At 50.8% G+C, this 24,986-nt stretch overlaps 2 protein-coding genes across 4 annotated transcripts in view; one reads left to right on the top strand and one right to left on the bottom strand.

The window, feature by feature from the left end:
• The first annotated feature begins 1,777 nt into the window (after nt 1-1,777).
• On the top strand, nt 1,778-9,477 carry SFTPB (surfactant protein B). Its single transcript, XM_034657284.1, has 9 exons — nt 1,778-1,930; nt 2,377-2,448; nt 2,828-2,953; nt 3,586-3,714; nt 4,193-4,282; nt 5,548-5,731; nt 5,890-6,050; nt 6,870-6,950; nt 8,943-9,477. Exons 1-9 carry the CDS (start codon nt 1,778-1,780, stop codon nt 8,946-8,948), a joined length of 1,002 nt encoding a protein of 333 aa, XP_034513175.1. The 3' UTR covers nt 8,949-9,477.
• A 10,176-nt stretch (nt 9,478-19,653) lies between these two features.
• USP39 (ubiquitin specific peptidase 39) overlaps nt 19,654-24,986 on the bottom strand; it is a 29,095-nt gene continuing 23,762 nt past the window's right edge. For 2 of the 3 annotated variants that reach the window (XM_019803379.2, XM_002922859.4), the window contains 3 exons: nt 23,589-23,724; nt 21,477-21,563; nt 19,654-20,170 (listed from right to left, as the gene is read on the bottom strand). In XM_019803379.2, coding sequence (XP_019658938.1) covers nt 20,123-20,170; nt 21,477-21,563; nt 23,589-23,724 — 271 coding nt within the window. In that variant the 3' untranslated portion in view covers nt 19,654-20,122. The other variant, XM_034659470.1, reaches the window with a different exon arrangement.

Raw genomic sequence — 24,986 nt, 5'->3', positions numbered from 1 at the left:
AATGGTTCCCCGAAGTCAAACTTTCTCTTGCTAGTGCTAAGAAAGCCTGCGTGGTGATTTTAGTTCATCCTCTGCCCTCAGACATTTCTATGTTCCGGAGAGAATACAAAAGGGCTGTGTGGGGGAGAACTACACCTATTAAGCTCTTACCACCCGGAGTGGGATTAATCCAGTAGGACTCATCGATTCAGGAAATATGTTCGCACACCCACCCAGACAGAGCCCCATCAGGGTGGCCTGAGAGCCACAGATAGGAATGAAACAGGACTCCTTACCCTGGGGCCCACAGGTCAAGGGGAGAGACATCCGCCCCCAACACAGCATCCAGGAGGAGGGAAGCCCCCTGAGGGCCAGAGTCTTAGCAGGTTTGTTCATTGCATCTCCAGGGAACATGGGCTTAAATGTGAGCTTAAAAATGGAGTCAATCTGGGGCTCCTGGATGGCTTAGTCCTTAAACTGTCCACTCTTGGTTTGGGCTCAGGTCATGATCTGAAGGTTCTTGAAATCGAGCTTTGCCTCAGGCTCTGCACTCAGTGGGGAGTCTGCTTAAGAATTCTCTCTCCCCTCCCTCCTCCCACCCCAAATAAATAAATAATTTTTTTAAAAATGGAGTCACTGTCAGAGTAATAACGGGAAGTCACAGGGTCCCTCCCTTCCAGCCATGGCAAGAATTCCATCTCCTACTGTCTCCTCCGTTCTGAAGCATTTCTGAGCATCCCAGGCCCATCCTGGCATCAAAATTCTAGGAAATGCCTATTTCTGCTTTTCTTGGGGGTATGCTTGACATAACTGCCTTACATCCTAGACTCACCCAAAGGTGTTAGTGGGACGTGTCTCTACTCTCTCCTTTCCTAGAACCCAGACCCTAGTCAAGGAGGCAGGGCTGGGCTGGGGAGTGACCAAGGCCATGAGGAGCTCAGGTCCGCACCGCTCTTCAGGTGTCTGAGGCTTTGTCAGAGGGATAAGTGCGGCCGGGTGACTCCCTCGTCCCTTAGGGAGAGGGTTCTCCCGAGAGGCTCCCCAATCCCCCTGCTTCTGTTCATCCCAGGGCTACCATCCCAGGCACGGGCAGAACACACTATGTGTGGACCCCAGGAGGGGTCATTCTGAGGCTCCAGCTGTGCCCTCCAAGCCAAAGTTCATGCAAGTCTGCCAGTGCTGAGAGATGTCAAAAAGGACAGATGGTCCGTGGGGGCAAGAGGAGGGGAGATGGACTCCAGTGGGGTGCACACTGGGAGACCTCCGTGGAGGAGATGGAGTTTAATCTGCACAGAAAGAATGGAAAGAATCCACTGACTTCCTTCTTCCCTTGCTTCCTCACTAGGTCTTTCTTCTCTTCCTTCTGCCTTCGGTTGAGATGATTTGGGTGGCTCACAAGAAAATACCTGACTAGAAATTGTATGAGCAGGGGCGCCTGGGTGGCACAGCGGTTAGGCGTTTGCCTTCGGCTCAGGGCGTGATCCCGGCGTTATGGGATCGAGCCCCACGTCAGGCTCCTCCGCTGTGAGGTGTGCAGACTTCCAGTCCATCGCCAGGCTTACTGAGCTCCGGCTCTGAGCCAGGCGTTATCCCTAGTTTGGCCAATATCCTCATTTCCAGATGAGGAAGCTGAGGCTCAGAGGAGCTCCCGTGCTTGTCCAAGGTTACACAGCTGGGGGGCACTAGGGCAGGCGGAACCCTGCTCCATCTGACTCCAGCATGCTTAAGGCCACGTGCTCCTGGTAAAACTAGATTTGGAGGTTGGGTGAAGTCAGAGCCAGGTGTGGCCTAAATTCCAATGTTGCTCTGGCCCCAAACTGCAGCTGACTGGACCACTTCATCTCTGGCTTGTGCCCGGGGCCCCGAGTTCTGGTGTCAAAGCCTAGAGCAATCGCTGCAGTGTGGAGCCCTGGGGCACTGCCTACAGGAAGTCTGGGGCTACGCAAGAGCTGTGAGTACCTCCCACGGATGCACGGCAACTGGGGGTCTGGTACAGAGGGTGCTGGGTAGCCTCTGCATGGGCCTGAGGGGGTTCAAGACCCCCTACGGGATGGGATGGGATGGATGATAAGATGGGATGGTATGGGAATGGGATGGGATGGGATGATATGGTATGGGAATGGTATGGGATGGGGTAGGATGGGATGGGATGGGATGGGGTACAATGGGATGGGATAGGATGAGATGGGATGGGATGGGATGAGATGCGATGCAATGGGATGGGATGCGATGGGATGGGGTGGGATGGGATGGGGTGGGTTGGGATGGGGAAAGATGACATGGAAGGGATGGGATGGGGGTAGTTGCCTATGCCTTGGAGCGCTGTCAGCCTCACCCTCCTGAGCTGGGAGCATGCCCCCTCTACTCAAATGCCCCACTTTGGGGCCCCCTCCCCAGGATGACTTGTGCCAGGAATGTGAGGACATCGTCCGCATCCTCACCAAGATGACCAAGGAGGCCATTTTCCAGGTGATGAGGCCCAGATCCTTGATAAAGCTTGGGGGCCAAGAGATGGGGGACAGGACAGGGCACAGAGGTTAGCCCCCTAAAGAGACCATCTCCAGGCCAAGAGTGAGTCATGGGTTTGCCTGGCGACTCCAGGAACCTCTTAGCCAGGAGATGGTCCTGGGAGTGAGCTCAGCAGCACAGCCGGAGATGGTCTCTCCTACAGGGGAGGATCCTCCCTGTAGGCAACTACTTGACCCCGTGGCACTCTCTCAACTCTGGTGCCCTGGGAGAGGGTGGCCATCCTGCCTGGTGGCGGTCCTGCATCCAGGGACTTGGGCGGGCACAGACCTCAGCAAGGCCAGCCTGACTGTCTACAACCTGTCTCCTCTCCGCCTCCCAGGACAGGACACGGAAGTTTCTGGAGCATGAGTGTGACGTTCTCCCCTTGAAGCTGCTCGTGCCCCAGTGCCGTCACCTACTTGACACCTACTTCCCAGTGGTCGTCGACTACTTCCAGAGACAGATTGTGAGGGCCCAGCAACCTCACCTCCAACCTGCCTCCCTGATGGCCCCCATGTCCAGCGACGCCCAGAGTTACCCACACACACTATACCCCAGCCCAACACACACACACACACACACACACACACACACACACACACACACACACCCTAACCGTGACCAGTCCAGGAGACACAGTGGCCCACAGCCAGATGCTGCAGATCACAGCCCTACCTGCCCAGCTGTACAGAGTGGGCCCATACCGCGAGCTTACAAAACACCCACCACACACCCTCACACCCTTCACACTCACATACACTCATTCACACACTCATACCACACAGTCTCATGCAGTCCACACCATCACACACTCACGCACACAAACACTCTCTCACACCCATGCTTGCACCAAACGTACATGCTTGTGCTCATCCACACACATCCCCAGACACCTGCCCGAAGACCTCACACAGCCCCACCTCTGCCTTTCGGCTCCCCCTACCCTCACCACAGAACCCTAAGCCACAGCCCCCATCCAGCCTGCTGCCCCCATTCCAGGCCCAAAGCCAGGGGTCCTAGTGCAAGCCCTTGAGCCAGGCTGGGCAGGAGTGGGTCCCCTCCCACACCCTGACCACTCCCTCACCCATTGTGCCCTAGAACCCAAAGGTCATCTGCAAGCGCCTGGGCCTGTGCAGACCTGGGCATCCAGAGCCAGGGCAGGAGCCCGAGCTGCCAGACCCGCTGCCGGAGAAGCTGGTCCTCCCCGGGCTGCCGGGAGCCCTCCAGGTGAGGGCCGGGCCGCATACACAGGCGACAGAGGTCCCCTGCATGCTGGCCCCTCATACACACAGGGGGTTCCAAACAGTGAGGCCATAGCCGAGGCCCTTAAGCACTTGCCCTGCAGAGGGCAGAGCCAGAGAGGGGACAAGAAGCTTGAAGCAGGGGCACCTGGGTGGCTCAGTCCTTAAGAGTCTGCCTTCGGCTCAGGGCGTGATCCCGGCGTTCTGGGATCGAGCCCCGCATTAGGCTCCTCTGCTGGGAACTTGCTTCTTCCTCTCCCATTCCCCCTGCTTGTGTTCCCTCTCTTCTGGCTGTCTCTCTCTTTATCAAATAAATAAAATCTTAAAAAAAAAAAAAAAAGAAGCTCGAAGCAGGGCCTAAGGCAGGAGGGAGAAGGGGAAGAGGAGGTGGGGGAGGCAGAGCCTGGAGGATGCCTTCTCCCAGCGCCCAGCCTGGCCTCACCTGGGGTGATTCTCTCCCCCAGGATCTCTCGGAGCAGCGGTTGCCCATCCCCCTCCCCTACTGCTGGCTCTGCAGGACCCTGATCAAGCGGATCCAAGTTGTGATTCCCAAGGTGAGGCGTCCAGGAATACGAGGAGCTCCGCACGGCCTTCCACAGCCCCACCCTCCCCTCCCCTTCCTCATACCCCTGTCGGGGCCACACAAGGGACCCTGGAGCTCAGGCTCAGGCCCCGTGGGGGCCAGGCCTAGAGTTCATTCAACAACTGTGAAGCCCCCGCTATTATATGCCAGGCATTGTGCCAGCCGTCAAAGAACAAAAATGAACAGGACCTGGGTCTTGTCCACCAGCAGCTCATCATCGGATGGCAAAGAATCCCAGTCGTTTTCTCCTTTTTTTAGAGAGAGAGAGCACACACAGGAAGGGGGGGAGGGCAAGGGAGAGAATCTTAAGCAGGCTCCAAGCTCAGCGGGGAGCCCAACGTGGGGCTCCATCTCATCACCCTGAAATCAAGACCCGAGACGACTGAGCCACCCAGGCGCCCCGACAAGTGAGGCTTTTAGCGACAGAAGCCATCTTGGCACGCTGGTGTGCCGATGAACCGACCAGCAGACGGGAGAAGCAGTGAGGTGGGGAGAGAGGACGATGCGGGGTAACATACTCGAGAAGGTGCAGGGGGGGTCCAGTGCACGAGCAGACAGGCTGGCCTTGAACACAGCAACGTCTGTTCCTCTGTCATCGAAGCGGGGAGGTTAGGCAAGTGTGGGTTCTGACACAAGCAGGTGCATCTGGGGAAACGTACCCGTTTGGAAGGCAGCACACCCCGGAGACATACAATTCACTGTGTCCTGTGCCCCCCTGCACCTTCCCAGCAAGGAGGGCAGTGCGGCCAAGCAGCGGTGGAGCCAAGGCCAGCCTGTGGCGTGTAGGTTCTTGGCACGTGTGGGTTGGATGGAAAAGGAGGGAGGGAACGAGCCATAGTGCTTGTCACCTCTGCCCCTCTCCTTGCCCCGCAGCTAGGAGGTTGAGTTTGGAATCAGGGTGGGCTCCAGCAGCCACAGAGGAAATGTAGCAAGCCCCACGTCTGCAGGGAGAAGACACAGGTCTGATCACCGTGGGGCCCTGCTGATGCCCGCCTGCCTGGGCCGGCCATGCTCCTTTCCGAGCTGGGATGGTGGCCCGGCTCCCGCACTCACTGAGTGACTCTGGCCTGGCCCGTCGGACTCCCTGATGCCCGGCGCCCTTATCTGTAAACCGCATACTCATTCCCCCTCCCAGAGGGGGGCAGGGGCAAACTACGAAATGCCCGCGGGTGCCGGGCACAGTGCGGGTCTTGCCGGGACAGGTCCCACCGTGCCCTGTCTCTGCCCCCGCCCCAGGGTGTGCTGGCCATGGCTGTTGGCCAGGTGTGCCATGTCGTACCCCTGGTGGTGGGTGGCATCTGCCAGTGCCTGGCCGAGCGTTACACTGTCCTGCTGCTGGACGCGCTGCTGGGCCGCGTGCTGCCCCAGCTGGTCTGCGGCCTGGTCCTCCGGTGCTCCAACGAGGACGGCGCTGGCCCCGGTGAGCCTGCAGCCCTGGCCCCTCCCCAGCACCCACCCTCCTCTTCCCCTGCGCCCTAGCCTTGCACTGCCCTCCCCCTCCCCGGTGCCCCTGCGCTGCACCAGTCCGGACGAGAACTGAGCCCCTCTGCAGGGCAGTCCTGATGGTTTTCTCTGCAGTCCTCACAGCTCTGGAGTCTCTGCCCGGAGAACGGTTACCTCAAGAGTCCGACTGCCACGTCTGCATGCTCGTGACCACACAGGCAGGGAACAGCAGCGAGCAGGCCATGCCACAGGCAATACGCCAGGCCTGCCTCAACTCCTGGCTGGACAGGCAAAAGGTGAGGGATGGGCACACAGGGGACTTGGGACCCTGGGCCTGTCCCCCAGTGGAGGGGGGGCCCAGGAGAGGCTTCCCAGTCACAGACACACAGAATGGTCTGACCCCTGCCCTGGAGGAACTCTAACAGGCCAGACGTGGGCCCAAAAACTATGGAACAACATAGGGCAAAACCAGTCAAGGTCAGGGGTCACCTTTGGACAAAGGGCATGGGCCCCAGAGGACCTGCAGGCCTCCGTCACGGACAAAGAATAAGGCCTGGTTATCATGCCAGTCCCACGGGAGCAGGAGAGGGCCTGGCCTTCTCTCCAGGGTCCCCATCTGTCTTCCCCCCATCCCTCCTCTCAGTGTTACTCCCTGGGGACACACCCACCCGTGGAGAGAGCTGGGCTTGAAGGTCCTAGAGTCCCAGGACTCAGAGTCCCTACGGTGAATTCCCGTCACAAGTCAAGTCCTGACGCAAGCCAGCACTGCCCTGCTCCATGACGTGGAGGGCTCCCCACTGCCCACCACGACAGGTTGCCAAGACCAGAGGAACTTTAAGATTTCTAGAACTGACATTTGGGGGAATGGGAAGGTGGTGGCTAAGATGCAGCTCCTGGGCCTGAGTTTCAGACCCTCCATCTCCAGTGTCTCTGGCTTTCCCAAGAGAAGCCCTCCATCTCAGCCCACAAGCCTGGTCATAGCCGGAGCGGCTCGGAGGGGGCAGTGGCTGGAGCTCCACCGGGTCAGGAGGGAGCCCTGGAGTGACGCGGCTACAGGGAGAGTCCTGCCACGGCCCAGGTCCCCCCCCCACACCTGTTTCTTTCTCCTTCCTCAGTGTGAGCAGTTCGTGGAACAGCACACGCCTCAACTGCAGAGCCTCGTGTCCGGGGGCCGGGATGCCCACGCCACCTGCCAGGTACTCTCACCCTGCCAGCAGCTGCCAGGACTTTCTTCGGCTCCCAGAGTGCCCATCCTCTCCGGTCCACGATCGGCAGAGGCCCTGCTCCCCCAGGTCCAGGGCAACCCCAGGAGCGCAGGTCCAGGACGCTATGTTAACAGGGGTCAAGGAAAAGCCACAAAAGAATGGACAAGGAGACATGGAGGAAAGGAGGGGCCACTTAAAGGAGTGAGGTTTGATGCACATTATGGAATGGGGGTTGTTTGCTGAACAGCGTGTGCTCGGCAGGGGCTGCAAAGTGGGTGTTCTGGGGCCAGCATCCTACCTCCTCAGGCTCCAAACCTAGAAGGCCCATGGCTCAGCAGTGGCTCAAGAGGTCTACAAGGTCACACCAAGAGCACCCATCAGATGGCAGGCAAAGTGAAAGCTGCCCCTTCCAGCAGGAGCTTCCCATCCCCCTCAGAGCTGGGAAAGGGGAACAGGGTGCAAGGCCTCCGGCCCTAACACTGTCCCTATGGCAGGCCCTGGGGGCGTGTAGGACCACGTTCAGCCCTCTCCAGTGTATCCAAATTCCTCACTTCTGACAAGAACTCAAAGCCATGCCAGGTGAGTCCAGGCTCCCAGTTGAGGGGAGGAAGAGGTGGATGGGTCCTGCACCCATGGGGACAGTGGGCCCTGTGTTCCCCAAGCAGGAAGAGGAAATCACCGCTGCTGGATGCCCCATCCTCTCCCTCAGAGGCCACAACTCAAGGCTCCAGAGGGCCTCTGACAGCACCATCTCAAGAATGGCCTCCCTCACTCCCTCTCCTCAGGATCCCACCACCCCTGGTGCTAGGCCCAGTCCCACCTCATTGGTCCTATCCCAGGCCTCAGGGAAGCTGCCACTCCCCCACCGCACTCACTGATATTCAATATTTGACGTACCAAGGCCAACCTTTCCTGAAGTTCGGGGGAAATCACACTTTGCTGCACAAAGATGTTGTCCCCTTAAAGCCAGAACCCCGCCGTCCTCTGACTCCTCCTCCCTGAGACACATTGCTCTCTTCCTGTCATTGTCTAAGTCAGAGGTAGTACCTTGGGGTAGAGGGGTGAGTCAGAGGCAGCCCCTGTGACCGGGGCCCTCAGGGCAGAGAAATGACTCTGAGAAGGACAGACATTGCAACTGTGGGCTAGAAGTGTCCCTGAGAGCAAACTTGGCCCACTTCACCATTCTGCTCAGAGCCAGCCCCTAACACGATGGTCACTCACTCATCTGTTCACTCTTTTTTAACAAACGTAGTGGATGCCTATGGCCAGGCCATGTATTAGGGACAAGGTCTACAGCTGTGAAGGAAACAATGAACCCCATGCCCTCCCGGTGCTCAGGCCTCGGGGTTCAACTCTTGCCTCTGAGTGGGGCAGCCCAGGCCTGCTCCGGAATCTCTCTACAATCACAAGCCCCTGTGGGAGGCGGTGTGGAGGGAGTGTCTGCCCCAACTCTGACCTATCCCACAGGGACCAAATTCATGTTTTCCCTCCACCCTGATGACAGCTGGGGGAACCCAGGGGCCGGGGAGCTGCCCAGGAGACCGGGATGGTCTCCTTTCTCCAGCTCCTAAGACTTCCGGCACCAAAAAGAGCTGGGCCTGCCATCCCTGTTGGAACAGGAAAAGCAGTGGATTGGCTCAGGGGGCCTGGGCTCTGGTCCCAACGCTGCCATCAACTGACCATGGGTTCCCCAGCCAAGATACGTTGCCCCCTCTCTGGCTCTCATTCTCCGCAGCGGCAAAGGGGGGATCGAATAAGGTGGTTTGTAGGATTCCTGGGCTCTCCCACGTGACCAGCCTCCTCCTCAGGCTCCCTGCCCTCTGCCCACACTGAGAAGAAGCCTTCACTCCCACGGTCACCTTCCCCATCTCCTGTAAGCTGACAGACCATGAGCCCACAGCCTGTAACCTCAGTCCGGCTGTCAGCCTCACCTCTCCTGTCTCTAACCACAACCCAGACCAGAGCCACTTCCTTCCTCTCCAGGTATGAGGAGCGGCCAGGGCAGCATCTTCTGGAGGAGCTGTAAGAGGGGGCTTCCGGCCTGGGAACTTCCAGCCAGGCTTCACAGCCCACTGGAACCAGCCCCACTCCCACAACACCCCAGGGCTGGGTCCAGGGGAACTCATCAGCCACACGGTCCTTCCCTGGCTCCAAGAGGATGGCGGCGTAGAAGCCGGGGCCTGCCTCACTCTCATCTCCATGTGCACAAGATCCTAGCTTTTACAGTGATTTTGCCAATGCTTTCACAAAACTCAAATTCAGAAGAATAAAAAATTGGGAACATCAAGTACCCTAAAAGATAGATATATGAAGTCAAACTTCAAAAAAAAAAAAAAAAAAGAGGAAATCCCTGACTTGTCAAGAATGGACACAGCAGGACTCAAGCAGGGTGGGAAGGTGATTGGACAAGCTTTCATATCTGAGATGTTCTCCTGCTTAAGAGCTATCACTTCAAGATGTAAAAAGGGGTTTTCTTTTTATCTTTTTGTAAGGTGAGCTTCCAAGTTTTGGTTGAAATTCCAGCGTGATTCCATTTCTGCTATGATTTATCTCCTGAAAGCTCAGTTGGGGGCATATACTAACAATCAGTTCCTCTGTAATCTGATGCCTGTAACAATACTAATAAAGCCTATTGCTTTATACGAAAAGGAAAAAGACAGTCATTTAAAATGCCCCCGAGGCCACGGCCTCACATCGAGGGCAGCTGGACTGGGCACCAACATCACTCTCCTCCTTGAGGGAGAAGCAGGCGCCCGCGGTGCCTCTCCCTCCAGTTACTGCTTCTGGCCCTGCCCCCGCCTCTCATCCTCCCCTCTCCCAAAGAGCCCACTCATTGGGATGAGATGAGGTTGTTAGGGTACCCCCAAAATCAAAATATACAACAACAACAACAAACTTAAATAAACCTTTAACTTTAAAGACCTAAGTGCCTGGAAGTGTCCCTTTATTTATAAAAGAACTTTTGTTATTATATGTCCTATTACAAAAGAAATACACGTTTATTATAGAAAATTCAGAAACTGCAGGTCAAAAAGGAGTGGAAATCACCCACAATCCTACCAATCCAAGTAGAGGGCTAGAGCAGAATGTAAACTTTGGCACCAAGCTATAAACATTTCCAATCCATTTTCCCCACATCTCCACCATTCAAGCTGCAGGGAAAAAGCTTTCTATACAACATGCTCTTGGAGTAAGGATGTTGTACACAAATCCTGGCCTCTGAATTTGAACTTGTAAGTGGATTTTTGTAAATCTACAGCAGACTGTTGTCTTAGAAACCATTATTTCAATAGTAAGGTCAAGATCCCTGAGAGAAGAGTATTTTAAATGTTTTAAAAGCTTGGCAGGGAAGATGGCAAGCCAGAGCCTGGAGGTGAGGCAAGTGTGGGGATGGCCTCCGGAGGATGGAACAGAAGTTATCACTCAACAGGAGGGTCAGGAGTGGACCAGCTGGTGGGGAGAGAGAACAGCAGGAAGCGGCTACGGTTGAGACTCGGGGTCCCTGAGATATGCCCAGCATCGCACCCCCAGAGCAGGGTGAGAAAGGAGAAGCCCCAGGAGATGTGAGGGCCTAAGAGCAGAGAGGACTTGTTCTTCACTTTCCAGGGATAAGGAGAACACAAAAGTCCCTCAGAGATGGCTGCCCCCAACATGACATTAGAAAGAGTGCAAAAAACGGTCTTCGAGAGGGACCTAGCAGATGGGCCTGAGGACAGCGTCAGAGGGCGCCCCCTGCATGAGGCAAAAGAGCAAGCACACCCCCAGGGCCCATGAGGCCGTCAGAGTCAGCTCTGGACAAAATGGTGGGCCCACAAGAGCCCACAACTGGGGACAAAGCACTGACAGATTTCGTGCACCTTGAGAGGAGCAGAAGTCAGCCATGAGAGCCCGTCCCAGCACAAGGAGAGGGGGACCGAGAGGACCAGGGAAAGCACAGTCACCAATATCTCTCCTCATGACAGGGCACTTTGTCGATCATTCCCAGAGAAAACAGAAGTAGGGCCCAAACGTTAGTAACCCAAGAGGGGCTGAGTATTAAAAGAACGGAAAGAGCGCCTGGGTGGCTTAGTCAGTTAGGCAGCTGACTCTTGATTTCACCTCAGGTCATGATCTCAGGGTCGTGAGACGAAGCCCGACATGGGCCTCCACGCTGGGTGTGGGGCCTGCTTGAGATTCTCTCTCTAAAATAAATAAATAAGCGATGCCTGGGTGGCTAAGTAGATTAAGCATCTGCCTTCCGCTCAGGTCATGATCCCAGGATTCTGGGATCGAGTCTCACTTCGTGCTCCTTGCTCAGCGGGAAGCCTGCTTCTCCCTCTGCCTCTGCCACTCCTGATCGTGCTCTCTCTCTCTGACAAATAACAAATAAAATCTTAAACAAAATTTCAAAAATAATAAAATAAAACGTTCTTTAAAAATGAATAAAAAATAAACAAGAAGGGGCTCAGTCACTTTTGAATGGAAATATTACATTTTGGGGGCTTAAGAGCCAAAATGAGTTCAATTACAAAACAATAAAGATAGTTACTTTCATGTCCGCCTGATTAATGACTGAGATTTAAAATCTACAACACAATCATTATAACTAAATGTTAGTACAGATCATTCCAAACTTTTCTTTGCATGTGCACAAAAATAGATATAACAGATTTTTTTCTTTAGACTTTATTTATTTATTCGAGAGAGGGGCAGAGAGAGAGAAGCAGGCTCCCCACTGAGCAGGGAGCCCAACATTGGGGGCTCAATCCCAGGACGCTGGGATCATGCCCTAAGCCGAAGGCAGATGCTCAACTGACTGAGCCACCCAGGCGCCCCCATATATAATAGATTTACAAAAATGGAAACATCCTATACATGCTTTGTAAACTGAACAACTGCTTTGTTCATTTAAAAATAATCTTTCCAGGGGCACCTGGTGGCTTAGTTGGTTGAGTGGCCGGCTCTTGGTTTCAGCTCAGGTGCTGATCTCGGGGTTCTGGGATCAAGCCCACCTCTCTCCACTCAGCGGGGAGTCTGCACCAGATTTCCTCTCTCCCTCTCCCTCTGCCCACCCCCCCATTACCACCTCCCCTCCTCCCACAGGCAAGCTCTCCTCTCTCTCTGAAATGAATAAATAAATATGTTTTAAAAATTAAAATAAATAAATAATAATAAATAATAAAAATAAAAAGAATCTTTCCAGGGACTCCTGGCTGGCTGAGTTGGTAGAGCATGCAACTCTTGATCTCAGGGTTATGAGTCTGAGCCCCAGGTTGGGTATAGAGATTACTTAAAAATAAAACCTTAAAAAATAAATAAATAAAATAAAAACAATCTTTCCAGGTCAATAAATATACACATCTGTCATTACTGGTCACTGCTGCACGGTATTTTTTTCTGGATACAAACATTTCCCTATATCAACAACATCAACTATTGATAACAATATTGTGAAAAATAAAAATCCTGGCACTTACATCTTTGTTTACTAGTCTCTTTCCTTAAAATCAATTCCAAGACATGAAATTTGGGGGACAAAAAACTATGCACATCTTTATTTTTACTATCGGCTGCATTTCCACACTGCCCCTCTGTGCCAGCCACACCAGCTTCTACCCCAATAACAACCACGTGCCTCTTCTCCACTCTCACCAACCCTCAGTATTAGCAATCTTTCAAATCTTTGCTAATCTAAAATATAAAAATGACCTCCTTGGTTGTTCTGTTTTGCATTTCTTCGGTTACTAAGTAAACAATTTTTTATGTATTTATTGGCCACTTATATTTTACATTTTGTGAAATGTCTATTGGGGTTTTTTGCCCAATTTTCCATTGGAGTTTTTTTTTAAGATTTTATTTATTGAGAGAGAGAGAGAAAGAATACATGCACATGCACAAGCAGGGGGGAGGAATAGAGGAAGAGGGTGAACCAGATTCCCCGCTGAGCAGGGAGCCCGACCACATCCACTCAGGGCTCCATCCCGGGGTCCTGGGATCATGACCTGAGCCAAAGGCAGAGGCTTAACCTACTGCGCCAGTAAATTCTTACCAGTAAAAATATATTAGGTATATTCATTTCTTTACTGTCCTGTATGTATGTTGCAAAATTTACCCTGTCATATGTCTTTTACCTTTAGGTTATATTTTCCATATATCTGTCTTGTGATTTCCGGCTAAGAAAACATGAATTCCACTTCTTTCTCATGCATGGGTCAGATAGGCCAGAGCCTGAGGGCTCCGAAAGCAGAAGCATCTGCTGAGATCACCACCATAGAGACATGTGACCCCAGTTCAGACAGCAGTGATAGAAGCAAGCCACATGTCCCCCACAAAGGCCCTAAAGCTTCTGCACACAGGACATGACGGTCAGCTCTGAGCAGTGGTTCTAAACCTTTCAGGCAATAGTGTCTACTGTCAACATCTTGGGTGGGTTTAAAAGAGACAAAATCAGGGCACCTGAGTGGCTCAGTCAGTTAAGCCTCTGCCTTCAGCTCAGGTCATGATCCCAGGGTCCCAGGATCAAGCCCTACTTTGGGCTCCCTGCTCAGCAGGAAGTCTGCTTCTCCCTCTGCCCATCCCCCCACTTACATGCTCTCTCTCTCTCTAATAAATAAATCTTTTTTAAAAAATAGAATCAGTTGGGGCGCCTGGGTGGCTCAGTCGTTAAGCGTCTGCCTTCAGCTCAGCACGTGGTCCTGGCATTATGGGATCGAGCCCCACATCGGGCTCCTCTGCTGGGAGCCTGCTTCTTCCCCTCCCACTCCCCCTGCTTGTGTTCCCTCTCTCGCTGGCTGTCTCTCTCTCTCTCAAATAAATAAAATTTAAAAAAAAAAGGATTATACATTTAAAAAAAATAGAATCAGTTGTACAAAAAAAGAATACAGAGAACACAACACAGACTTAGAACTATATCATTTCCTCAATGAACATTAGCAACTGACTTTTAAGTACCAAGCATTTTCCTAGGACTGGGCACAAAAAAGAAAAACAGTTCCCATCTGTCCTTTTGGAACTTAGAGTCTACTTGGGAAGACAGACATTAATCACAGAAAAAAAAGGAATACCTCAGGTGTGATACATGCTATCACTCAGAGACACATATGGTCCTGAGAGGTCAGAGAGGTGAAGGAAGAGCAAGTGAAAAGGGAGATAGCATCCCTAACAGAGGAAGCAGGTGGCACAGAGGCCTGCATCTTGTGGCCCATCTGAACAATGGAAGGAAGGACAGGGAGCCTGGGATTGACGACCAGGAGAAACTTCCCAAGACGTGAGGCTGAGAGGCTACGGATTTCCATCTAAGAGCCAACGAAGTGTCTTCAGTGGGAGATCGGGGTGTGAGGGAGAAATAACTCGGTTTGGTGTGTGCTTTGAAGGACTGGTCTGGCCAAAGTGTGAATGAACTGGGTGAAGGCTACACGGGAAGGGGCAGAGACCTGTTAGGAGATAGTTGTAAACAGAAATTAGCAATAGCTTAGACTAGAATGACAGTGGCAAAGGGCCCGTGCGGAAGTTACACGGATCCCGGAGGACAACGTCGGACTATCGTAAACATACTCAGCTGGTGAGTCCAGCTGCAGCTGTTGTCTCAGATGTCACGTCTCTACTGATGCTAGAGCACGGCCCCTGGTCCGCAGCATGCAGTGTTGGCTCCTTTCTCCATACCAACTTATAAAGATCACCAGAAATAGTTCGCTTTTACCTGGCAGGGCCAACAGGACACCTTCACGGTGTCGTCTCAGGACAATGTCAGTTCTCCTGCTCCACCGTAATACCGTTCAGACATCTTGATCGTCTTGACATTCCATAAAACATCACACTAGTCCACTAGTCTGATGACGTTATGATGATGCTACCCAATGAGCAGGAAGGGACAAGTACTTAATTTTTTTTTTAAGATTTTGTGTATTTATTTGAAAGAGAGAGAGGGGAGAGAAAGCGTGAGCAAGGGGAGGAACAGAGTGGGAAGAAGAGGGACAAGCAGACTCGCTGCTGAGTGTGGAGTCCGATGTGGGGCTCAATCCCAGGACCCCGAGATCATGACCCAAGCGCAAACCAAGAGTCAGATGGTCAGCCAACTGAGCCATCCAGGCACCCTGTGACAAGTACTTTAGCTGTCTTAGTAAGACAAAAGCAAACAAGAGGGTGGGATTTAACCCTTAGACAATTCAGGGTTCTACCACCTTAGAAGTTTCTGGGGGTCTACAGTGTGGTCTAGAGTATGTCAAAATATCCCCTCCTTTGTGAAAGACAAGCTGCTATACCTCGTATCAACTCCCACCTGCCCCACCTGCTTGGGCAGTTCCAAAGAAAAAGGGCACAATGGATGGTGGGCTTTTTTGGCTTTGGGAGACAAATATACCACATTTAAGCGTGCTACTTTAACCCAACTGGAGACAGCTGTAGAGCTGCTAGTTTCAAAGGGAGGCCAGGATAAAAAAAGTTTCCACAGAAGTTTCAGCAGAAGAATAGACTGCTCTACTCCTTGCACCTTATGATCCAGGATGGCCAATATTTTGAAGTGTCCTTGGCAAACAGGAACGCCGTATGGAGCCTCTGGCAAGAACCAACAGGAGAATCACAGCACAGAATCTCAGGATTTGGAACAAGTCTATGCCCTCATCTTCTGCAGATACCTCTTGTCCTTCTGAGAAATAGCTGCTGGCTAGCTATTGGGCCGTAACAGACCGAGCATCTCAACATGGGCTATCAGGTGACCATGCAACCTGAATCTCCACTCATGAACCTGCTGTTGTCTGACTCAGCTAGCCATACTGTTGGCTACATGCAGCAGCAAGCTACCATTAAATGGGTAGTATATTAAACCAACCTCAGACAGGGCCAAAAGGCACAAGTAAGTTACAGAAGCAGGTGGCTCACATTCCTTTCACACCAACTCCTGTTGCATTGCTTCCCAGGGCGTTCCTTAAGACCAGCTGACCTAGGAAGATAAAACTCAAGCCTGGTTTATAGATAGATTTGTACAAAATCCTGGTACAGAATGCAAGCGGACAGCTGGAGCACTTCGTCCCCACTCAGGGTGACACTGAAGGACAGTGGTGAAGGAAAATCCTCTAGTGGGTCTCCCTGCAAACAGTATATTGGGTTGCTTACTCTATTTGGAGTGTGAGATGGCCAGAAGTACAGACCTCGACTAATTCACTGGCAGTTGCCAATGGTTTGGCTAGATGGTCAGGGATTCAGAACGACAGGACTGTAAAACTAGTGAAAAGGAAGTCTGGGGTAGAGGTCTAAGGATAGACTCCTTGAATACACTACACTATATACTACATATATTATTATAGCAACAGAATATATGTACTATGATAATGCTTGTTTTGCATATGAATGCCCCCCAAAAGGCATCTGCTGCAGAGGAGACTCTTAATAATGAGGTTTACAAGGGCGCCTGTGTGGCTTAGTTGGTTAAGCATCTGCCTTTGGTTCAGGTCATGATCTCAGGGTCCTGGGATGGAGCCCCATGTCGGGCTCCCAGGGAGCCTGCTTCTCCCTCTCCCTCTGCCTCTCCCCCTGGCTTGTGCTCTCTCACTGTCTCTCTCAAATAAATAAAATCTTTAAAAAATTATGAGGTTTACACGAGTGACACGACGTGAGGAATGTCAGCCAGTGGTCTCTTTCTCCAGTGCTTGCGCAGCAAGCTCATGAGCCATGGTGACAGCAATAGAGGTTATGCATGGGCTCAACAACCTGGATGTCCCTGTCCCGACTTGAGTAGTACTTCTGCCGAATATCTAATTTGCCAACAGCAGGGATTAACAGTGAGTCTCCAGTACACTAGTCCCTTGGGCATTAGCCAGCTTCCTGGTGCAGGCTGATTACATCTTCTATTATGGAGGCAGAGATCCATCCTCAGAGAAATAGAAACACATTCTGGATATACATTTGCTTCCTGCCCATGTTGCTGGCAATACCACCATCCGTGGATCCTCGGAACGCCTTATCAACCATCATGGCATTCCATGCAGCATTGCATCTGAGGAACTCTTTTCACAGCGAAGGAAGAGAAGCAGGGGGCTCATGCCCATAGATCTCACTGGTCTGAACACAGACAGCAGCATCTGGAAGGAGCTAGACTCATTAAAAGGTAGAATGGCTTACTGAAAACTCGGCTACAGTACCAGGTGGTGCTCACGTTATAGCATTCAGTGCGCTTTGAATCAGAGAACATTATAGGATGCTCTCTCCCCCATTACCAAAATACACGGGTCTAAAAAACTGGGTAGACATTGGTGTGACTCCTCTATTACACTTCGTAACTTTGCAGAATTTTTACTTCTGTTCCAGCAACTGGAAGCTTTGCTAGTTTAGAGGTCTTAGTTTCCAAGGGTGAAATGCTTCCACCCAGGAAACAACATGGTTCCACTCAATTAGAAGATGAGACTACCCCGTGGACATTTTAGGCTCCTTATGCTATTAAACCAACTGGGGGCAGAGGTGGTCGTAATCTACTTGTCAGAGTGACAGATCCTGATTATCACGGTGAAATTGGGTTGCTCTTACAAAATGCAGGGAAGAGGGACTATATCCAGTAATAAGGGTTAATGGAAAACTGGAGCAACACAAAGGGGGTGGGGAGGAGGATAATTAAGGAGTCTGGTCCTTAGGGACTGAAGATTTAGGCCACCCTACCAGGTGCAGAACCCCAACTCGCTGAGGCTGCGGCTAAGAGCAGACTAGACCCAAAAGGGGCAGTGGAAGTAAGAAGCACACACATCAACTGCAGCCTTTTGCCCTATTACAGAAATACAGACTATAACTTTATTTTCTACTTGCTTATTATACACGATAATTTGCATTTGTTAACCATTTTTTCTCTCTTCTTCCCATTTTCATTTCATATACAACTTGTTGGAAGTTAACTTTCCAACTTAGTCTTTAGAGAACAGACTATTCGGTGGGACTATGACTGGATTTGAGGAGTAACCAATACAGCCATCAGTGGATACAGGACTCTTAAGACAGCTCATTTCGGGAAAGGCTGAAAACTTGTTCACTTGTAAGAAGGGTAGCCGTTGTTTGTTAGGCAGAGATACAGAGTTGTTTTCTTTGTCGTTGTTTCTGCATAGAAGTTCAGATGTGCATAAAAGCATCTATGGAAGTGGAGTCACCGGGCGGTGGTGCCTCTCAACTCCACAAATGCCCCCTTTTCGCCTGCTCTGTGAAAACGGATCTGGATCCTTCAGACTTTCCCTCGCCAGCTGACATGGATGCTTTGTCCATGGAGGGTTCTGGAGACACACTGTAGGAAGACAGGGTTTGCGTCCCGGTTCCAGTGTGCTCGCTCAAAAGCAACACATGCAGCTCTCTCCAGCCTCAGGTTCCCGTGGCGCCCAGAGACTCGGGTGCCTGGCTCCTGGAGTGCACAGCAGCTGCCCCAGGCGCTCCTTTCCTCCCCAGAGGGGAAGCAGAATGAGGCACCTCCCCATAAACAGCATTTCCTGATGCACTGGAGAGTCCACTGATGGGTTCCAGCGGTCAGACTTCCAGCAAGGTCTGGATCTCAGCCTTAGACGCTACGGGAACCCTACAGGTGATAGCTGTGCCTTATACCTGCTATTTTACGTCCTTTAGAGTCTCCTTATTACCAGCCCATCCCTCATGAGTCCAATCCCGTTACAGTTAATAATTCTTGAAATTAAGCTTTCCCTGATCAAATTACCCTGTGGTTTCTCTCTTTTAACTGGACCTGGACTAAGGTGACATTAGTTCAGCTTGGACAGTGGAGGACAATTAAAGTGGGGAGACTGAAGAGACACAACGTGAAATCGAAAGGACCTGGTAACAGATTAGATGAAGAAAGTAGGGGTGGGGGAAGGAGGACTCCTGCTTAAATTTCCAAATTGTGTAACTGGATGATGGAACACTACAGCTCCATGGAAACCAATGGAAAGGGACCAAGTTTGAGGAGAAAACTCACAAGCTCAGTTTTGAACAATGATGACTTTGAACTGACTTTAAGACACCCAAAATATATCAAGAGGCAGTTGGCTCTAAAGTTCAAGAATGGAGAGATGTCTGGGGTTAAGACTGGAGCCACCCCCTTGGGGGACAGGTGAAGCCATTTAAAACGGCCTAGGGAGAAAGCAAACTGAGGAACGGGCCTAGCACTGAGTCCTGAGGAATCTCAACTTTTATCGGCTAGACAGAGGAAGAAGAGTCAGCAAGGGACACACTGAAGCTGTCAAAGAGGTAAGGGCAAACAGGGACAGCACTGACTCCTAGAAGTCAAGGGTAGCAGCCACAGACGTGCAGGGCTCCTACCTCCCTTTACGAGAACTCGCTGTGGTTGACTGACTGCCACCGGCGGCTGTATCTTTACATCTCCCATGTTTTCAGCTCTGCCACAGTGCTTGCCGAGGCTACACTTTCTCCAGGCTGCGCCTAATCAACGGCTGAGCTTGCAGAAAGACATTTCTGCTAGATTCTTCTGACCAACTGGCAATCTTTGCTCTGCGTCCCCCACTGGCCTGGCTGAGACTTTCTTAGAACTGCACAGCAGTCGGATGTCCCTCCTGCCTTCCTTCCCTCACACAGCCCAGCACCGCAGCCTGAAACCGCCCACCTCCACACTTGTAGTTAAGCACAGGAATGTATTGCTTTAGTCAGATATTTTGTTACCTAGAGACAAAATGCATCCCAAATGATACACCACCCACAAGCTGGCAATAGCCTAAGGGAAGGATATAAAACAAGAGGCTGGTTTAAAAACAGGAAAACATTTAATCCATTTCAAAATACACATCAGGAAATGAAGTGAACCACCGGAAAAACACCTATGATGGAAGAAGGGTATTACTGGCTTCGTGCTCTTATTCCTAGAATCCTGAGGCTCTGACGCGTAGAAGACATTGCCTTGCCCTTCAGATACTCCCAGATACCAAGAAATTACACACATCTATTAAAGAGCTCTGGCCTGCTGAAGCTAGAGGGGAGCTAGACAGGACGGGGAAAGGAGCATCAATCTATAATCAACTGATCAAAGAACAGCTGGGTGATGGTGCAGAGCCATCCCAGGTGGGTGGGCCCCTCTGATATCCTGGTGTGAACCTGAACCCACAAAATGGGTTGGCTCAGGGAATGTGCCAGTCAACCTATGTTCAACTACAGCTCTGGTATCATTACATCTTCAGCCAAAGCCCTGGGGAGCAAAACCCTAAACTCCTCCTTCAAGCCCCCTGCTGGTTGGTTTCATCATTATCTCGCCTCTTCCAAATCTGTAAGAAATGAATACACAACAGACATGTAGGAGCCAGCATTCAATCCACACACATTTATCAAGTACTTGTTCTACCCTAGGCGAGGGACAGCCTGTCGCTGCACATCCATACTTGTCTGTCCCCTGAAACAACTAACTCAATCCTCTTTCAGAAAATTCCCTTTTGCTTGATTTTTATCTTTCTACCCATCCCCCCTCCCTACTTTTCATGCCAAACTCGCTTTCTAAAGAAGAACTCCTAGTTAAGCCTATAACCACAAAGTTACTAAAGAGTTATCTCTAGAATGAAAAGCATCTCCCTTTAAGGAGAAGCGTCTCCCTTCTTTTTTCGAAGCTATAGCTTTCTGACTCTAGGGAACAAGGTTGTGAAAAGAGCAGGACGTGGTGGGGTGCTGCCGTTTCTACCGTCTTGGATCTCTGCGCCTTTCGCAGAACTTCCAACAGCCCTAGGTTGGGACAGAGCAGCCCGAGGCTTGCAAGCTCTGTGCTCCTGAGGAGCCTCTATGAGGAGGGCCCAGGGAGGCATCTGCCATTTTCAGTCAACACAGGTGGCGGTTACTAATCATGACGACTGTGTATTCTGGATCCAGGTTTGCTGCGCCTTTTTTTATAGTAAGAAATAAAGATGTTTCATTTAATCCATTAAGCAGATATGAAAAGGAGCATTTTAAGAGGTGCAATCTCTTTGGAAACTGATCAAACTCTTGAATTCTACATACTCAGTGTGTTTGTAAATAAACTTACGGCATGAAAATACAAAACAAAACAAAGCTAAAGCTTTTTCTTAGTCTCTGTCTTCCTTCTTTGCCAGGTACCAGGGCAGTTATAAAGAGAAACAGAGATACTCTGCTCCACAAGCTCTCAACCCAATACAGAAGACGTTAGAATAATAAGGTTGGTGCTCTGGTAAAGACACACAGAAAGTGCTGTGGGGTCACGAAGAGCACTAACTTGGCCTGCGATGCTGGGGAAAGCTTCAGAGCCAACTCCTAGTTGGGGTCCTGATGATTCTAGACTCTTCCTCCTTGAAACCAGACCACAAACCTCTGCAAAACTAACCTGGCCACACACATAACCATCCATAAATCTTCCACGCTTCCCTGCCCTTCTCTTTTCTAGCAATCACCCCTGGGCTCTCAGGGCCACATAATCCGGCCCCACCTCACTCCTCCACGCATCCCAATAGGTACCCAGCCTAATCGAGGCTTTAACTCAATCTCACTTCCTGCCTTCACCCACATCATTCCTCTCACTGGCCCCACACTCTATCTGTTCAGCACACACCAAGTTCATGGCCAACCCACCTGAATGTAAGCCTCTGAGAGTGTGATCATCTGGGGCAGGATGTCAGTCACCTGCAGGTCTTGTAATTCATACCATTTGCCCGTCCCCTGCAAAAAGTATAAAGTGATGGGTTAGTCTGCTCCCTAAAACCAAAAGGTGTAGAAGGAAAGCATCACGGCAAAAAGTGAGAAAAATCAGAAGAACAGCCACTAGACCACCACTCAGAAAGAGTCATAATTAAGACGGTGCAAGACCTCTGCTTGGCTTCATTCAATTCAAAGAGCTTTTGGGGTGCTGATCTTGGCAGATGGAATCCCTGCCAAGGATTCCTTCAAGTACAATGGAGTCTCCCAACGCTTTCAAGAAGAATTTAGGTGGGCAATAAAGAGAAAAGAGAGGAGGCCCTGTACTCCTCACCTAAGATGACTCCTTATCACTCAAAAATGACAGACTAAACACACTCAGTTAGTTAGCAGGTGCAGTGTTAACTACTGGGAAAGCCTAAAAGTACACATCCCACCCTCCATCCCGGAGAACACAGCAACAGCCAAGAGAAGGGTCCTTGGTGGACAATCAAAATACTAACCGTTTCCTTTGGCCTATAAAACCAGTGCCGCAAATACAACAAATCTACCTTCCTTCATGCTGCCATACGCAAGGAGGCAAAGAGTCTTCTGGATTATGGCACAGGCACTGCTGGAAGCTTACCTGCCTCATCCAGCCAAACTTCAAAGAAATGCCAAAGGCAGATACTATAGACTATAGATATTCAGATAGTCCAACAGCTCAGAATATAGGAAACATAACAAAAGCTCAGGATCACATAATCAAGCCCCCATTCCTGTTTTGAGGACTGGTTAAGAACATGGTGAAACCAGGGGCACTTGGGTGGCTCAGTCAGTTGAGCAGCCAGCTCTATTTTGGCTCAGGTCATGATCTCAGAGTCCTGGGATCGGGCCCTGCATCAGGCTCCATGCTCGGCGGGGAGTCTGCTTGAGATTCTCTCTCCCTCTCCCTCTGTCCCACCCCCACTCACGCGTTTTCTCTCTCTCTCTCAAATAAAAACACTAAAGGTATTAACAACTGTCTCAGAGGTATATTTTAAAGATACTAATGAGGGGCGCTTGGGTGGTGCAGCCAGTTCAGCATCTGACTCTTGGTTTCCACTCAGGTTGGGAGATCAAGCCTGTGTTGGGCTCTGCACTTGATACAGAGTCTGCTTAAGATTCTCTCTGCACCTCTCCCCCCTCTCTCAAATAAATAAATACATTTTTTTAAAAAAGATACAAGTGAGATGACCATACATTAAGCACTTGGCCTACTTTCTAGTGCACATCAAAATGCTGCTAAACAGAGCAGGTTATTATACCCACAGTCCCAGAAGACTGACCAAATTAAAACAGTTTGTACTAATCATCTGTGTGGTACCAAATACATCTTAAGTACATGTTGCATCCATTTTCAGCTTGAGACAAATTCAAAACAGTTTTTTCAGCTGAAAGAAACCTTTACACCAGTGCTTCATAAGCTTTAATTACACACCAGAGGGTCTTGTTAAAATGCGGATTTTGATTCAGTAGGTTTGGGTGAGGCCCTTTGGGTGAGGCCCAAGACTCTGCATTTCTAGCGAGTTCTCACAGGATGTCAATGCTGCTAGTTCGAGGATTCCCCTTCAGGTGCTAAGGCTCTAGCCAAGACAGTGGTGCTCAACCTCGGCGGCACAAGGGCATCTCCTGGACAATTTTAACACCATGATGCCTGGTTCCCACCTCCAGATAACCTAATGCAGTCTCTTAACTCGGACTGGCACTTTGAGCCAGGTACCTCTGTTCTGGGGGCTGCCTGTGCACTACAGAGGACTTAGCAGCAACCCTGGCCTCCATTCCTGGTGAAAACCAATGGGCATCAATTACACTGTTCTAATGTAATTGGCCTGGAGTGGCCCAGGAATCAGGATTTAAAAATCTCCCCAGGTGAATGCAACATGCACCCAAAACCGAGAACCACTACTGAGACGAGCCACCGACAGCTCTAACACCTGCAGAACGCCAAAGGCCAGGCGAAGACAGGGCAAACTGGAGACAGCTGCCCACCGAAACCCCAAGGGAACCACCACCCTTCTTGGCACTCACGTGATGCAGCACATGGATCCGGTAGGAGCCCTCCGAGGGCTTGCCGTCGTGGACGATGTTGGCGATGAGGTCGTAGGTGGTGTTCTTGTGCGCCGCCTGCACCTCCTCAGACAAGTACTCTCTCAGGTCCACATTTCTAGTGACGGTGAACATAAAGCCATGAGATCAGACAAAGGCTACCGAGGTCGGGGACATGATCTCACATCGATGGTCTGCAGAGCTACTGAACCCTATCTTAGAAGCCCGGATCTAGGTAGGCTTGCAGGGCCATGGGAGCCCAGGTTGGTGGAAATTCACACAATTTGCCATAAACATGAGTCAAACTAGAAAGACTGGCTCCACGGGGAAAGCACACTGTTAAAAGCACGTCTAACCATCAAAGATGCAGGGGCCTCGCGTCATTCAGATGCGAACTGGAATGAGGGCTTCTGCCGCTTCAGAGACACGTGGGAATGTGAGCAGGTTACACAGCCTAAGGCTCTTCTAGGGTATGAAAAGGAGCGTCACCATCTCCTCTGAGATGGTGAGGATTAAGGGAGACAAGAGGAGTAACCCATCACCCTCTGCCCTCTCTGGGAATCCCGCAGCTGCAGTGTTCCGTCGATGCCCGGTCCCTAGCCTCTGGCTATGGAAGGCCTGACCGCATGATTCTGGGAGTCGCCACTGTATACAATCATTTTCACAATTTCAATATGGCAAAGTAGGCAGACCGGTAGCTCTAGCACAGAAGGGGAATTTACGCAAAGTAGAAATGCAGCCAGAACCAGGCCCGGGAGAAGAAGCAAGAACCAAGGGAGGCACATGACCTCTTTTCTGCTTCTGACATTGGCTTTGTTTTTCTCCCTCCTTTGGCAGCCCCGCTTTCTCTTCTTTAGGTGACCCACCCTGGCTACTCCACAGCTTCTTAATTTCTCAGTTCTGGTTGCCAAAAGAAACTACTGACTATGTTCCTTCAACTGGGACTGTGAAATATCTATTTTATTTTGAATATGTGAACATTCACTTTCAAATACGAAGAAGCATTCTTGAATCTGGAATAAAATCTCCTTTTGTGTTTTCTGTGTTGGATTCTGACCATCAGTTGAAGCATAAATGTATATACCAGTTATTGCAAAGTCAAGTGCTATGATAAATGGCAACTATGAAGACAGGACGAAGACAATTGTGAAGAATTTTCCTATACTTAAACAGGGAAACAGAGGGACTGTTAACATGAGTAAGAGACTACATCATATTTCTAATCGCTCTAGAACTGATGTGCTGTCTGATGTACTACCACTCAAAACCTGAACTCCAGTAACGTCATCCATGAGGGATTCATGGGAAATGCTAACAATGGTCATGTCCGTGGTCACCTCCAGATGTACATCTCCCTCTGAATTATAGACTGTGATTATA

The sequence above is a fragment of the Ailuropoda melanoleuca genome, chromosome 4 (genome assembly GCF_002007445.2).
Source record: "Ailuropoda melanoleuca isolate Jingjing chromosome 4, ASM200744v2, whole genome shotgun sequence".
Lineage (NCBI taxonomy): Eukaryota > Metazoa > Chordata > Mammalia > Carnivora > Ursidae > Ailuropoda > Ailuropoda melanoleuca.
The sequence above is the reverse complement of the archived record's forward strand: the minus strand, read 5'-3'. Positions and strand labels throughout refer to the sequence as shown.

What these genes read in the sequence shown, in the direction of transcription:
- SFTPB (XM_034657284.1), top strand. Translation starts at nt 1,778, where the DNA reads ATGTTGCTCTGGCCCCAAACTGCAGCTGACTGGACCACTTCATCTCTG. An exon ending in TCTGGGGCTACGCAAGAGCT is followed by an intron (nt 1,931 to 2,376) that starts GTGAGTACCTCC and finishes CCCCCTCCCCAG; the next exon opens with GATGACTTGTGCCAGGAATG. An exon ending in CCAAGGAGGCCATTTTCCAG is followed by an intron (nt 2,449 to 2,827) that starts GTGATGAGGCCC and finishes TCCGCCTCCCAG; the next exon opens with GACAGGACACGGAAGTTTCT.